Source organism: Oncorhynchus masou, chromosome 22, assembly GCF_036934945.1.
Source record: "Oncorhynchus masou masou isolate Uvic2021 chromosome 22, UVic_Omas_1.1, whole genome shotgun sequence".
Classification (NCBI taxonomy): Eukaryota; Metazoa; Chordata; class Actinopteri; order Salmoniformes; family Salmonidae; genus Oncorhynchus; species Oncorhynchus masou.
In genome coordinates, this window is record NC_088233.1 from 43,397,735 (window position 1) to 43,412,000 (window position 14,266).

The 14,266-nt window shown below is 44.0% G+C and overlaps 1 protein-coding gene and 1 long non-coding RNA gene across 2 annotated transcripts; both read right to left on the minus strand.

Moving 5' to 3' along the window:
* Positions 1–2,886: 2,886 nt before the first annotated feature.
* Positions 2,887–3,935, minus strand: LOC135509541 (uncharacterized). Its single transcript, XR_010450945.1, has 2 exons — positions 3,690–3,935; positions 2,887–3,569 (listed from the first exon to the last, which is right to left on the minus strand). It is a non-coding gene; the product is annotated as an uncharacterized LOC135509541 (long non-coding RNA).
* Positions 3,936–8,822: 4,887 nt separating this feature from the next.
* Positions 8,823–14,262, minus strand: LOC135509542 (uncharacterized). The gene is made up of 4 exons (XM_064930280.1): positions 14,156–14,262; positions 13,837–13,955; positions 13,520–13,670; positions 8,823–13,392 (listed from the first exon to the last, which is right to left on the minus strand). The coding sequence occupies exons 2-4, from the start codon at positions 13,950–13,952 to the stop codon at positions 12,901–12,903; spliced, it is 759 nt and encodes a 252-aa protein (XP_064786352.1). The 5' UTR covers positions 13,953–13,955; positions 14,156–14,262; the 3' UTR covers positions 8,823–12,900.
* Positions 14,263–14,266: the final 4 nt, after the last annotated feature.

Consider the following 14,266-nt stretch of genomic DNA (forward strand, 5'->3'; position numbering starts at 1 on the left):
CAGATGAAATAAAATACATTTAATGAAACAAAACCCGAAGATGTTAACATCATTCAGCTACTGTAGCTGCCTACCTAACATCAACAGGCAGCACCAGTAGCGCAACAATTTAAAAAAGACACCAAAACTAAAGTTTTTGGCGATCATAGCGATCTGCCTCCCCCCTCTGTCTGAACTTGGAATATTCCTGTTCAACAACCTGGTTGTTCTGTTCTGCGTTGTGTACTATTCTAATAATTTGACGTTTGATGGAATAACCAATTTAACTCTACTACACTTTTGTAGCTAGTTACATTCTTCTATTAGCTCTGCAAAACCATGCTAAATGCGTCAGAAGTATTGGCATGTTGTATTTTGACGCTACCCTGAAAAAATATCTTATACCACTTGGTCATTTTCTGCCCCCATTTTGAGGTTATAGTCAAGCACGCAGTCTGGTTTGATGTTGCCCTGTCTGGTTTGTTTCTCTCTCCCGTCAGGTGGTCCACCTTCCCTGTGGCCGACATGGTTGCTGTATGGACAGTGGAGAGGACATGGACGTCTTGTTTGTCATGGCACTTTACTGCCAGCTGTTAACATTTTATTTTTTTTGTATAATGGGTCATTTGGGATGGCAGTAGCGTTGTTGATGGAATGAATTAGAAAGCAGTCTTGGGAAAAGAGGGTGGCAAAGAAGGGAGTTGCAAACATAGGATCTCTGCTCCAGTATTCCCTTAGGGAGTTCTTCTTTACTGTCATCAGGAATGTATACATTTCACTCATTGTGGCTGCCCCCCCCCCACTCCTGGCTCTCTCTTTTCCTGTAGCTCCAAGGCATAGCGATTGGTCTCTAATATGTCTCCCACCAGCTCCTCTGTCAGAAACAACTTGAAGCACTCAGATGGAAATGGCAAGGGGCGTTGCACTCCAGACTGGGACTCATCAACACAAACAGCAGGGCCAGGAGGGGTGAAATGGCTGGCAGCCTTCCCTGTACTTCATCCACTATCATTTACATTTAAGGTCTGCCTCCATCATCCACCCAGCATCTTCAAAGGGAACTGGGACTTTCCTATCCTAGTCAGTGGACAAGGGTGGATCCTCTGTCACTGTCAGAATCTGATTCCTGACTTTCAGACTCATTGTCAGAGTTTTTTCTTTATTCCTTTTGAAAGACATTGCTAATGCTACAGCTTAGCTCATTAGCTACGTACATAACTACACTGAATGGCTCAGAGTGGGAGTGAGAGGTTATGTGATTGACTGCCTGCACGCGCCATTTGTATCAATAAATCACAATCAGAAAATGTTTTGTGTGGTGTTATTGATTTATTTACTATTTTATTCACGTTTTTCAATTACCGGTGACAAATCATGCATTCTGATTTTTGCATAGATTGTAATGGGCACATAGTATGTTGAGTCTGAACTTGCATCCCAAATGGAACTCTATACAGTGCACTACTTTTGACTAGACCCCTATGGGCCCTGTTCAAAAAGTAATATATTGTATAGTGAATAAGGTGCCATTTGAAATGCAGTCTGGATCTCCTCAACACAATTATACGGATGAGTTTCCCCCGTTCCACTGTGCTTGAGGTTACAGTAAAGCCACTCACATGGAGTGGGCTTACGACTGCTCCTCTTCGCCTCAGCCTCTGAGAGAGGGGCTTCCCTGCTCGTATGAAAGGGCCATGATAAAGTCCTCTTTTTCAATATGTCTAAGTCCTCTTTCTTTGTCTCCCCAAGTTAGGCAAACAGAGTAGTCACATAAACATGTGGTGCTAAATATGATATGTGAAATCATACTAAACTCGCATGCCAGGCTTCACGGTTCCGGATACAGAATACATGCAAGAATATGGCAGCTGGCCGTAAGACTCACATTCTCATATAACTTCAAATATATACAACCTGAAGAATATGCACTGAGTGCACAAAACATCAAGAACACCTTCCTAATATTTAGTCCTAATCAGCCTTTTGTCGGGGCATGGACTTGTGTCAAAAGCATTCCACTGGGATGCTTTGTTGACTCCAATGCTTCCCACAGTTGTGTCTTGGCTGGGTGTCCTTTGGTTGGTGGACCATTCTTGATACACACGGGACACTGTTGCGTGTCAAAAACCCAGCATCTACACTGTGACATCAATAAAGGATCATAGCTTTCACCTGGATTCACCTGGTCCATCTGTCATGGGAAGAGCACTCATGTTTTGTACACTCAGTGTATATTACACTGCTTTAATACTGCTAATTCATTTGGCAGACAGCAATGTTGTATTTCCCACTAGAAACTCTGAATTCAATATACTGTATATGATTCATCAAGCCCTTCTCTGCCAAGGCAGAGTTAGAGGAAGATGTAAGTATGCATTTCACCTGTTCGACTCAGCGCATGTGATAAACACATTGATTCGATTTTCTGATAGAAGATATTTGTCGCCATCTTGAGGCCTTTTCTACCTCTTTCAAGGCCGTGCCAATGAAATAAATACGTGAATGTCATGCAACTTCAGACCGTCTAACACCAATATAGCTTTTGTTGAGCAAGCAAATATCGCCATCAAGTTGACATAAATAAATTCACTTTTATTCATTTACATTATTTCTACTATAATATAAAGCTCCATAATGAATATCTTCATACTGCACTATGGATACCATTATATACCCTTATTATAGAAGTCATAAAATGACTACGCCTATTTCATACCCTTCGTGTGAACAAGAACGCTTCACAAAATGCTGATCCTGCGTTCTTGTGTAGAGTTTGTTTTGTGTAGCTGCTTGTAGTTATTTCTTGTGTACGTATGTAGCGTATAAACTACGCTTTAGTCCCATGTCATCAAATGAATACATAAATTAAAATGGAAAATTATGAAAGATACAATATTAATCAAAATCTGCAATACAAATGCTTTATTAAAACAACCATTAAAAAGTATGTAGGTGATTGAAAAATAAAATACATAGTTCCTCAAAGCCCAAAAGGTTTAGCACCACTTTCCTAATCGTAAGAGTAGAAGCTGCTGTCGGCCTTAAATATCTACATCAAATTTAGAGGCTGCAATGGACGTGGCTCAATGATTACAATAGGGAGAGGGCATCAGATGTACAGCACATCTAGTCAATTGGTTGGGCTTCTTAGCTTATCTTCCTAATCACAGGAGAAGCTGTAGATGTCTGAAGGACATTTAGAAGCTCACATTCCTAGTTACAGGAGTGGGAGCTAAAAAGGGATCAAAAGACCCAGATGGAATTTTGGTGTTGAGTAGCCTATAGTGGATATTCCTTAAGGAGTATAAACTAATGGTAAGCTAGTCCACTGACAGCCTGGTTCAAATATAGCAGCATTAGGGGATTCAAAATGAAAACAGAAATGAACAACAAAAATACAAATGTTGTATTGAGGCCAGTTGTGGTGTCCTCCTCAGATGTAGCCTGGCAAAAGCAACTGACATGGGCTGCACGTCATCCAGGCTACCCATCAGAGGACCCAGAGGACTTGCAGGTGACCAAGCGTTTCCAAGCCTTCTGGATTCCCCAGAAGAAGTCCCGGATGCCTTTCCTCATCTTGGATAATTTAACTGGCAAGAAGATGAAAATATGTAAGAATTTCAGATGGACAATTGTCTGATAAAACAATAATTTATTACTTCTTTATATATAATTGTCACATAAGAACATTTCCCCCCAGGAAAACTCACTCATAGGTGTAGAATCCACAGCAATGTACATCTCTGGCTGGTTTGTAGTGTCTGTAAGGACGATGCTCATGTTGGACTGTGATCAGAATTCAAGAATGCACAATTAAACTTCAATTTCACTTCCTTTACATATTCCTATAAATTATACAGCTATACTTACTGGTGCCGATATCTAAAAGCACAACCAATGACCATTCAAGAGTAATCTGAGCTTGTCTTACCTTTCTGCCGGTGGCATAATGCACCCCAGATTCCGCATCCTCCAAATCATTACTGCATGAGTCTTCAAGGTCTGAGGTCTCACGGTCATATGGGTTGGAAACTGAGGGTTTCAAGATGGCCAGTAGCTTGTGGGAAACAATGACAGAGACAATGGAAAGCATCTCCTGATCCTCAAATAATTCGTCAATTTTCAAGGAGCGTTTCAAACGCTTGACCTTCCCAAGGTCAGTGTAGATGGCATCTGCCAGCTTCGATGTCATCTTAGAATTGAAACTTTTTTGCTGGCTTTCCATTTCCTCAATCAGATATTTGGCCACCTCATCGTCGAACAATCGGATCAGCTCAGTCACCAGATCACTGATCTGGATGCGCTGACGCTTGTTGGTCCTTTTGGCATACGGCATATCTTCTTGACAAGCTTCATCAGGACTTCTTCTAATATAAGCTCCCTAATGAAGCTGGTGGAACCGGATGTCACTTGTTCCACAGTGGACCACTCCGGCTGTTCAATCTCAATCTTGATGCTGCTCTGCTCAGCTTTCTTATTCAAAGATTGACGGGTTGTCATTTCATTAAACAAGGCTGTCAATTCTTTCAAGTTGAGTGTAGATTCCAGATTTTTGGTGTCTTGAAGTTTGGATGGTGCATCCATAATTCCGTTCGTGACAAGACAGACAATGTCCTTGTGCAGCTTGGGTGCCTTGTGGCACAGTATCTTCTGTAGGGCTTCCTCTGTGCCATAGCGTTGCATCAACTTTCTATGCACAGACAGCACCAACTGAAAGATGTCTGTTGCCTTCAGGCAGACATTTGCTTCCCTCCACCTGTTAGTCACCCTCACCCACAGAGCACTGGACAGCTTGTTGGTCACATCCTCAACTAGGGTCCAGCTGGCCAGTTTATCCTGGGTCCGAGGAACAATCAGAGACCGCAGCCGGACAATGATATCCATCACCGCCTCTACATGAACAATAATATACACCGGTTGGGATGCCTTCACCTCAGCTGAGCCACATCGGCTCTTAACCATGACCTTGTCCTGGTCTGTCCTTAGGCAGATGTCTGAGGAGAGCGGCCTGACAGAGACTTTGGGTACGATTGAACCCAGACGGTTGACTTCCCTGGTGACTGCACTCGCAATGGCTGTTGTCATCTCCCCGCTGCCACGGCTCAAAGCTCGCCTCAGAGCATCAGGAGAGCCCATGTGCTCCTCCAGCTCTCTGCAGAGGGCACTTACAATCCTTGCACTTGAGGGGCGGGAGTACGGCGTCTTGAGATCCTTGGTCATTTCCAATGCTGAGGTAACGTCTGGGGAATCGGACATGTCCCGAAGGACAGAAACCACCATGTCCATTGCCACATCAGAGAGAGTGGTGGTTGGGGATGACACAGGTGATGCAAAGTCCTCTGAGTTAAGCTCATACCCATGAAGCAGCTTGGTGATCAGGTCTACAACCACCTCTGGTGTGGAATGTAGACTGGGAGAGTCCTTGTCGGAGGTCTCAATCATACAGGATTCAATTTCACTCAAAGCCCCTCTGACCATGATGTTTGTCTCAGAGTCATTGGGTACATGGTTCTCTTTGAGGTGTTTGATACCTGCCTCACACAGCTCTTTCACATGGATGTTCTCGGAAGACATCGCTGCTTCTTGAATAGTAGGTGGTTGATTGGCTATGGTTGTAGCCATGATTGTCCTTACCATCAAAGGACAAAGCTTTGCAACCAGTTCATACTGTAGCTTAAAGTTCTCAGAGCGGCTGTAGTTCATGGGTACCTCAGGGATGTTAAGGCCCTGAAATAGCATCTTCCGTACCAGTTTGCCCACTACACCCTCCAGTAGGCAATTAGTAGGGCTCGGGGTCTCATTCCCTCTGCCACTGGTGCTGGAAGGTAACTCTTGCTTCTTGTGAAGGCCATGATTGGCCTCACTTTGCGCAATACAACCCTCAACAGGCAACTCCTCCACTGCAATCGTGTGCATAACCACATTGACGTCGTTGGTGTGGGGTCCAATCAAAAGCTTCTTATAGGTTGGGTCTGTGACATATTGTAAAACACCCCCACCTGTCTTTAAGTTCTGAGCTTTATCTCCAAATGTCCTATCCAGGAGACACAATACTGACTCAGATAGTGGGTCAGTGAACTCCTGGAGCTCTAGGCTGCTCTCAACTTTGAAGGGGCTGAGGCTACAGCTTATCTGGGAGCTGTAATAAGAAGCCTGCAGCTCTCTCTTGGACTCCAATCTGTCATGCAGCTTTGGATATAAGGCATCTGCAATGGAGTCTGTGAGCCGCTCATCCAAATTTACAGAGAAAATATTATTCAGGCTTTTGTTGGAAGCCTCCTCTTTGGTTTTCCTCAGGATGTCCCGCACAGCTTCCCTTGGGGCAGAACCAGAAGTGCAAACATGTCCATTGGATGGTGTCTGGGTGTCAGTAAGGGATTCCTTGATCAGGAAACTCTGGAGTTCGGTGGCCACTTCCTTAGACATCTCCCTTCTGATCTTCAGAACAGCAGGTGTCAGTGTAACTTTCTCAGAGGTCAAAGGTGTCAAAACTCTGGTCAAAGTTGAGGGGCATCTGAGATGATCACCCAGACCCTCTAAGTCATCAGAGCAGGACACCTTGGCAACTTTAAATAAAACCAAACTAATAAGGTTCTGAGCCACAGCAGATGATTTTGCTGATGCTGCCTGGAGTGTCTCTGAACTAACCTGATTGGAGGCAGCCATCTTTGTTGTTGCCCTGGTAATGATGTTACTCACAGGCTTGATGGAGTAGCTCATAAACTGGGATCTCAGGCTTTCAAAGACTCCCTTCACTCTTTCTGCCTTCAGGTCTTTGTCAGTGGTAAATACACTCGACTGAACAGCATAGAGAGATACAGGGAGAGGAAAGCCCAAGGGTGAAGCCACATCTGTGATATGGCTGGAGGACTCTGAGGGTGTCCCCTCAAGGCGCCTCTGCAGCAACTTTATCATCTCCAGGACTCTGGCATTGTCCTGTGGTGAGGTGGAACACTCTCCTGAGAGGTTCTCACTGTCTAGTGTGTTCTGGATTCCAAGCAGTGTTGTGCTGAGTATCCTCCTGTCATGGGGAAGCACTCCCCTCAGTGCAGAAGAGGACCGGCTCTGTGGTGCTGGTGTGTTGCATGGTGTTGATGCACCAGAGACGTCACTTCCACTGTCATCATCTTTTTTGGTCCTCATTATAATAAGGATTTCGTCAATGATCTCATCACTGTAGACTTCTAAGTCCTCTGTGGTAACATGGGCCGTTGGGGTGGCGATACTCAGAGTACGACCCCCAAGAAGTTTGAAGGACGTCTCCGACCCACTGCCAAGAGGGCCAACAGACACACATTGCAGTGTTTCGCTTGATGACGAAGAACAACTGGAGGAGAGATCAAGCAGCTCCTCCTCCAAAGTCGGAGAGGAGGAAAGAATTCCCTCCATTTTCAGGACAGAGATAACATCCGCAAGTGTTGAATCTACAAGGTCCTCACCTAGTGGGCTACTCCTTAAGTGGCTGACAAACACCCTTGTAGGAGAATGGGAGACTGTGGTGGGAGATGGAGAGCCCTCCTCACCATTCACACTTGACCGCGCCTCCACAATTGCTAAAGACTGGGAGATGACGGAACATACAAGTCCGCCAGCCCGCTCAATAATGGAGGGGAGGGAAACATCCAAAGGGGCTGGAGGTGTCACACTCCCTCCTTGGCCATTTCTATCTTGGCTGAGGCAGATCGACGAGACCTCAGTAGCAAATTGATTCTCCCGCACAGGGCTGCTGCTAGAGTCAGGTCCAAGAACATTTGAAATGGAGCTTACAGTCAGGGAGCAAGGAATTACACTCCTACTGTCTGAAAGCTTGATGGAGCACGAGGAGGGGAGGCTGCTGGAGGAGAGGTTGGTGTTGGTCTCGTCACTGGAGATTAAGGAGGAGAAAGGGGCCACGGTCAGTTTGACAGGGATGACATGCCCACGACCTACCACAGCAGATAAGGTTCCAGAGTAGTCAGTGGCAGTAGGTGGTTTAGCAGATTGTGGTTCAGCAGGTGGTGGTTTAGCAGATGGTGGATTGGCAGAACGTGGCCAATCAGCCAGGAGGTTCTTAGTGGAGATCTGACTGGAGAAAGAGTGTGCTCGTTCCTCACTGGACAGAGAACTGCTGCTACAATAAGTCTGGACAGCAGTGACTGGTTCATCAATGGAGATTGGGGAGGACCTACTGTCAGGACTCTGAGTGAGACAGATCGCATTGACTTTGGAGAGTAGGGAGGTACAGCTGACAGAGCCCTGGGTTGAATCTTCGTTGGTGTCTTTGCTGATGGGGAGCATATTCTCTGCAGCACTTTCTGAAGCTCTCAGCCTTATAAGGTCAACCAAGGCAGGGATCAGGATGCTATTTACCTCCTCCAATACTGAGCTCGTTATGTGCCCAATCATGAGCAGCAAGTCCCTAACAGTAATCTGTATTTATGAACATCAACAGAATTGATTAAGATTTACAGTATGTTGGAAATCAAAACACATGTTAATACATATCAAATTATTTTAAAAAGTAAATATAACAAGTATACCTTTCTTTCTTTTTTTAGCAATTACTCTATATCAAATGTGTGGTCTCCATTGTTGCAACTTAATCATCTTCCTCATCTAGACTTTTTACATTTACCAAATTGGCAAACGCATATCACATCATATTATCCAATTACAGTGGCAAGACAAAGTATATGAACCCTATTGGAATTATCTGAATGTCTGCATAAATTGGCATAAAATTAGATTTAATCTTCATCTAAGTCACAACAACAGATTAACACATTCTGCTTAAACTTCTGCTTAAAATACTAATAAACCCATTTAACAGCTTTTGTCCACACAAATGATTGTATTTTCCTCATCTTTACTGAATACATCATTTAAACATTCACAGAGTAAGTTGAAAAAAGTATTTGAACCCCTAGGCTAATGACTTCTCCAAAAGCTAATTGGAGTTAGCTAACCTGGAGTACAATCATTGAGACGAGATTGGAGATGTTGGTTAGAGCTGTCTGCCCTAAAACAACTCACAAAATTTGAGTTTGCGATTCACAAGAAGCATTGCCTGATGTGAACCATGCCTCAAACAAAATAGATCTCAGAAAACCCAAGATTAAGATTTGTTGACTTGCATAAATCTGGAAAGGGTTACAAAAGTATATCTAAAAGCCTTGATGTTCATCACTCCACGGTTAGACAAATTGTATATAAATGGAGAAAGTTCAGCACTGTCGCTACTCTCCCTAGGAGTGGCCGTCCTGCAAAGATGACTGCAAGGGCACAGCGCAGAATGCTCAATGAGGTTAAGAAGAATCTTAGAGTGTTAGCTGAAGACTTAAAGAAATCTCTGGAACATCCTAACATCTCTGTTGACAGGTCTACGATACGTAAAACAATAAACAAGAATGGTGTTCATGGGAGGACACCACGGAAGAAGCCACGACTGTCCAAATAAAAACATTGCTGCACGTTTGAAGTTCGCAAAAGAGCATCTGGATGTTCCAGATTCTGTGGAGAGATGAAACTAAAGTTCAGTTGTTTGAAAGGAACACACAACAATATCAAAACCTCATCCCAACTGTAAAGTATGGTTAAGGGAGCATGGTATCATGGTTTGGAGCTGCTTTGCTGCCTCAGGGTCTGGACAGCGAGCTATCATCGATGGAAAAATGATTTGCCAAGTTTATCAAGACATTTTGCAGGAGAATGTAAGGCTGTTCGCCAATTGAAGCTCAACAGAAGTTGGGTGATGCAACAGGACAACGACCCAAAACACCGAAGTAAATCAACAACAGAATGGCTGCAACAGAAGAAAATATGCCTTCTGGAGTGGCCCAGTCAGAGTAGGGGACATCAACCCGATTGAGAGTCTGTGGCAGGGCCTCAAGAGACGGAAACAGTTTTGTAAAGAGGAATGGTATAAAATTCCTCCTGACCGTTGCTCAGGTCTGATCTGCAACTACAGAAAACGTTGAGGTTATTGCTGCCAAAGTAGGGTAAACCATTTATTAAAACCAAGGGTTCACATAAACTCAGCAAAAAAAGAAACATCCTCTCACTGTCAACTGTGTTTATTATCAGCAAACTTAACATGTGCAAATAATTGTATGAACATACAAGATTGAACAACTGAGACATCTTCTTAAGGTTAGGGGAACCCCTCGACAACATCCGCTGAAATGGCAGAGCGCGAAATTCAAAAATATTTTTTTGAAATATTTAACTTTCATACATTCACAAGTGCAAAACACCAAATTAAAGCTTAACTTCTTGTTAATCTACCCATCGTGTCCGATTTCAAAAAGGCTTTACATCGAAAGCACACCATATGATTATGTTAGGTCAGCGCCAAGTCACAGAAAAACATACAGCCATTTTCCAGCCAAAGAGAGGAGTCACAAAAAGCAGAAATAGAGATCAAATTCATCACTAACCTTTGATGATCTTCATCAGATGGCACTCATAGGACTTCATGTTACACAATACATGTATGTTTTGTTCGATAAAGTTCATATTTATATCCAAAAATCTCAGTTTACATTGGCGCGTTATGTTCAATAATGTTGTGCCTCGAAAACATTCGGCGAATTTGCAGAGAGCCACATCAATTTACAGAAATACTCATCATAAACTTTGATAAAAGATACAAGTGTTATGCACAGAATTAAATATATACTTCTCCTTAATGCAACCGCTGTGTCAGATTTCAAAAAAGCTTTACGGAAGAAGCACACCATGCAATAATCTGAGTACAGCGCTCAGACACAAAAACAAGCCATACAGATACCCATGTTGTGGAGACAGTAAAAGTCAGAAATAGCGTTATAAATATTCACTTACCTTTGATGATCTTCATCTGAATGCACTCCCAGGAATCCCAGTTCCACAATAATTGTTTGTTTTGTTCGATAAAGTTCATCTTTATGTCCAAATACCTCCTTTTTTGTTAGCGAGTTTAGTTCACCAATCGAAATTCACAAGGCGCGGTCAAGTCCAGATGAAAGTCCAGACGAAAAGTCAAAACAGTTCTATTACAGTTCGTAGAATCATGCCAAACGATGTACAGAATCAATCTTTAGGATGTTTTTATCATAAATTTTCAATAATGTTTCAACCGGACAATTCCTTTGTCTTCAGAAATGAAAAGGAACGCAGCTCGCTCTCACGGCCGCGTGCATGACTTAGCTCATGGCCTTCTGCCAGAACACTTAGTCAAACAGCTCTTAGTCGCTCCCCCTTCATAGTAGAAGCCTGAAACATGGTTCTAAAGACTGTTGACATCTAGTGGAAGCCTTAGTAAGTGCAATATGACCCCATTTACATTGAATAGTAGAAAGGCAATGAGTTGAAAAACTACAAACCTCAGCTTTCCCACTTCCTGGTTGGATTATTCTAAGGTTTTCGCCTGCCATATGAGTTCTGTTATACTCACAGACATCATTCAAACAGTTTTAGAAACGTCAGAGTGTTTTCTATCCAAATCTACGATCTATACTATGCATATATTAGCTTCTGGGCCTGAGTAGCAGGCAGTTTACTCTAGGCACACTTTTCATCCGAATGTGAAAATACTGCCCCCTATCCCAAACAGGATCAACTGAACATGTGGCTAACAGAAATGGAATAATGTGTCCCTGAACAAAAAGGGGGTTCAAAATCAAAAGTATTTTCCAGTTCTTGATGTGAGATGTTACCCCACTCTTCCAACAAGGCACCTGCAAGTTCCCAGATATTTCTGAGGGGGGGGGGGGGCCGGCGGCCCTAGCCCTCACCCTCCGATCCAATAGGTCCCAGACGTTCTCAATGGGATTGAGATACGGGCTCTTCGCTGGCCATGGCAGAACACGGACATTCCTGTCTTGCAGGAAATCATGCACAGAACAAGCAGTATGGCTGGTGGCATTGTCATGCTGAAGGGTCATGTCAGGATGAGCCTGCAGGAGGATACCACATGAGGGAGGAGGTTGTCTTCCCTGTAACGCACAGTGTTGAGACCGCCTGCAATGACAACAAGCTCAGTCCGATGATGCTGTGACACATCGCCCAAGACCATGACGAACCCTCCACCTCCAAATCGATACCGCTCCAGAGTACAGGCCTCGGTGTAACGCTCATTCCTTCAACGATAAACGCGAATCCGACCATCACCCCTGGTGAAACAAAACCATGACTCGTCAGTGAAGAGCACTTTTTGACAGTCCTGTCTGGTCCAGCGATGGTGGGTTTGTGCCCATTGGCGATTTTGTTCCCGGTTTCCTTACAACAGGCCTACAAGCCCTCAGTCCAGCCTCTCTCAGCCTATTGCGGACAAACTGAGCACTGATGGAGGGATTGTGCGTTCCTGGTGTAACTCGGGCAGCTGTTGTTGCCATCCTGTACCTGTCCCGCAGGTGTGATGTTCGGATGTACCAATCCTGTGCAGGTGTTGTTACACAAGGTCTGCCACTGCGAGGACAATCAGCTGTCCGTCCTGTCTCCCTGTAGCGCTGTCTTAGGCGTCTCACAGTATGGACATTGCAATTTATTGCCCTGGCCACATCTGCGGTCCTCATGCTTCCTTGCAGCATGCCGAAGGCACGTTCACGCAGATGAGCAGAAACCCTGGGCATCTTTCTTTTGGTGTTAGTAGAAAGGTTAGTATAAAGGCCTCTTTAGTTTCATAACTGTGACCTTAATTGCCTATCATCCGTAAGCTGTTAGTGTCTTAACGACCGTTCCACAGATGCATGTTCATTAATGGGAAACAGTGTTTATACCCTTTAAAATGAAGATCTGTGAAGTTATTTGGATTTATATGAATTATCTTTGAAAGACAGGGTCCTGAAAAAGGGAAGTTTCTTTTTTTGCTGAGTGTACTTTTTCGACCCTGCACTGTGAATGATTACACCGTGTGTTCAATAAAGACATGAAAAAGTATCATTGTTTGTCTATTGTTGTGACTTAGATGAAGATCAGATAACATTTTATGACCAATTTACGCAGAAGTCCAGGTAATTCCAAAGGGTTCACATACTTTTTCTTGCCACAGTACTTGGATATGGATTTCCCAGTAGATGGGAGACAGGGAAGCAGTAATATGTCTACAGCCCCCAAAGAGTGAAAGCTGGGAACATGTTCATGACCAAAATGACCTACCACTGACGGGCTAGCTGAATGTGGTGAGCAGGTCATCACAGAAGACATAGTTCCAGAGTGATCAGAGTCACTGCTAGGTCTTTCAGATGGTGGTCTGGCAGAACGTGGTCTGGTAGTTTGTGGTCTGGCAATATGTGGTCTGGCAGTATGTAGCCTAGCAACCTCGAGGTTCTCAGTCGAGATCTGACTGGAAAGAGTGTCCATCGAGGAGGTGGAGTGTCTGAAGGGAGAGTCCATTCCCAGAGGTGTGTGTGTCTCCATGCCGAGGGGTCTCCAATCTCCCATCTGGCTACCAGGCTAAGAGAGACGGGTGAGAAAGAGAGGCAAATGGATGAAGATACCAACAGAAACACTGAGGTCCTACTGCTGCTTAAGCAACTATGAGTTGATATCAGCCCTAGGTGTGCCGCTGTTCCATCCTTACCTGTCCAATCACCGACCAGCGGATTCGGCGCTCCAGGCGCAGCTCCCTGCACACTTCTCTTTCCAGCTCCTTAAGCCTGAGGCGTCGTTTCACATCCCAAGCCAGTTCGGCCAAGTGAAGGTTCTTCCCCTCTTCCATTTCACTCTGAAACCTTCACATACAAGGGAACATAAAACATGATTTACCTTAATTTTTCTTCAACTCAAACTTTCCACCATATCTATATCTTAAATTATTGCTAGATAGGTCAACGTGATTCCACACCTTTGCTTATGTTTTTTTAACAAATTTCAGTAAAATATTCTAAAAACACTCACGTGTTCTTGAAGTAGTTTCTACCCTTGGCAATGAGCCAATCTCTAATATCCGTCAGTGAGATGTGGGACGGAACCTCCCCTTGCTGCTGCAAGACTAGGAACTGCTTCAAAAGCATTTTCTGAGAGAGAGAGAGATTAATTTGCACCCTTGCCTTCCTCAAGTTTTTCCTGGTCTTGTGACGTGATCAGAAAACCCTTTCCCGATCCATGAGCGACAGCAAGTTACATACACAGTTGAAATAAAACGCATGGAAAGGTGTCTAACAATATAGCATTTGTGTTTTTATAAGTGTACATCTAGAAAGCAGACCACTCTAACCTGCTGGGCACAGCACTGCTTCTCCCACAGCAACTGAACTGACTTGATGTAGCTACTGTAGCGATTGTACTCTTTACACGTACACAGCACCTGAAAGGGAGGAGCCACAAA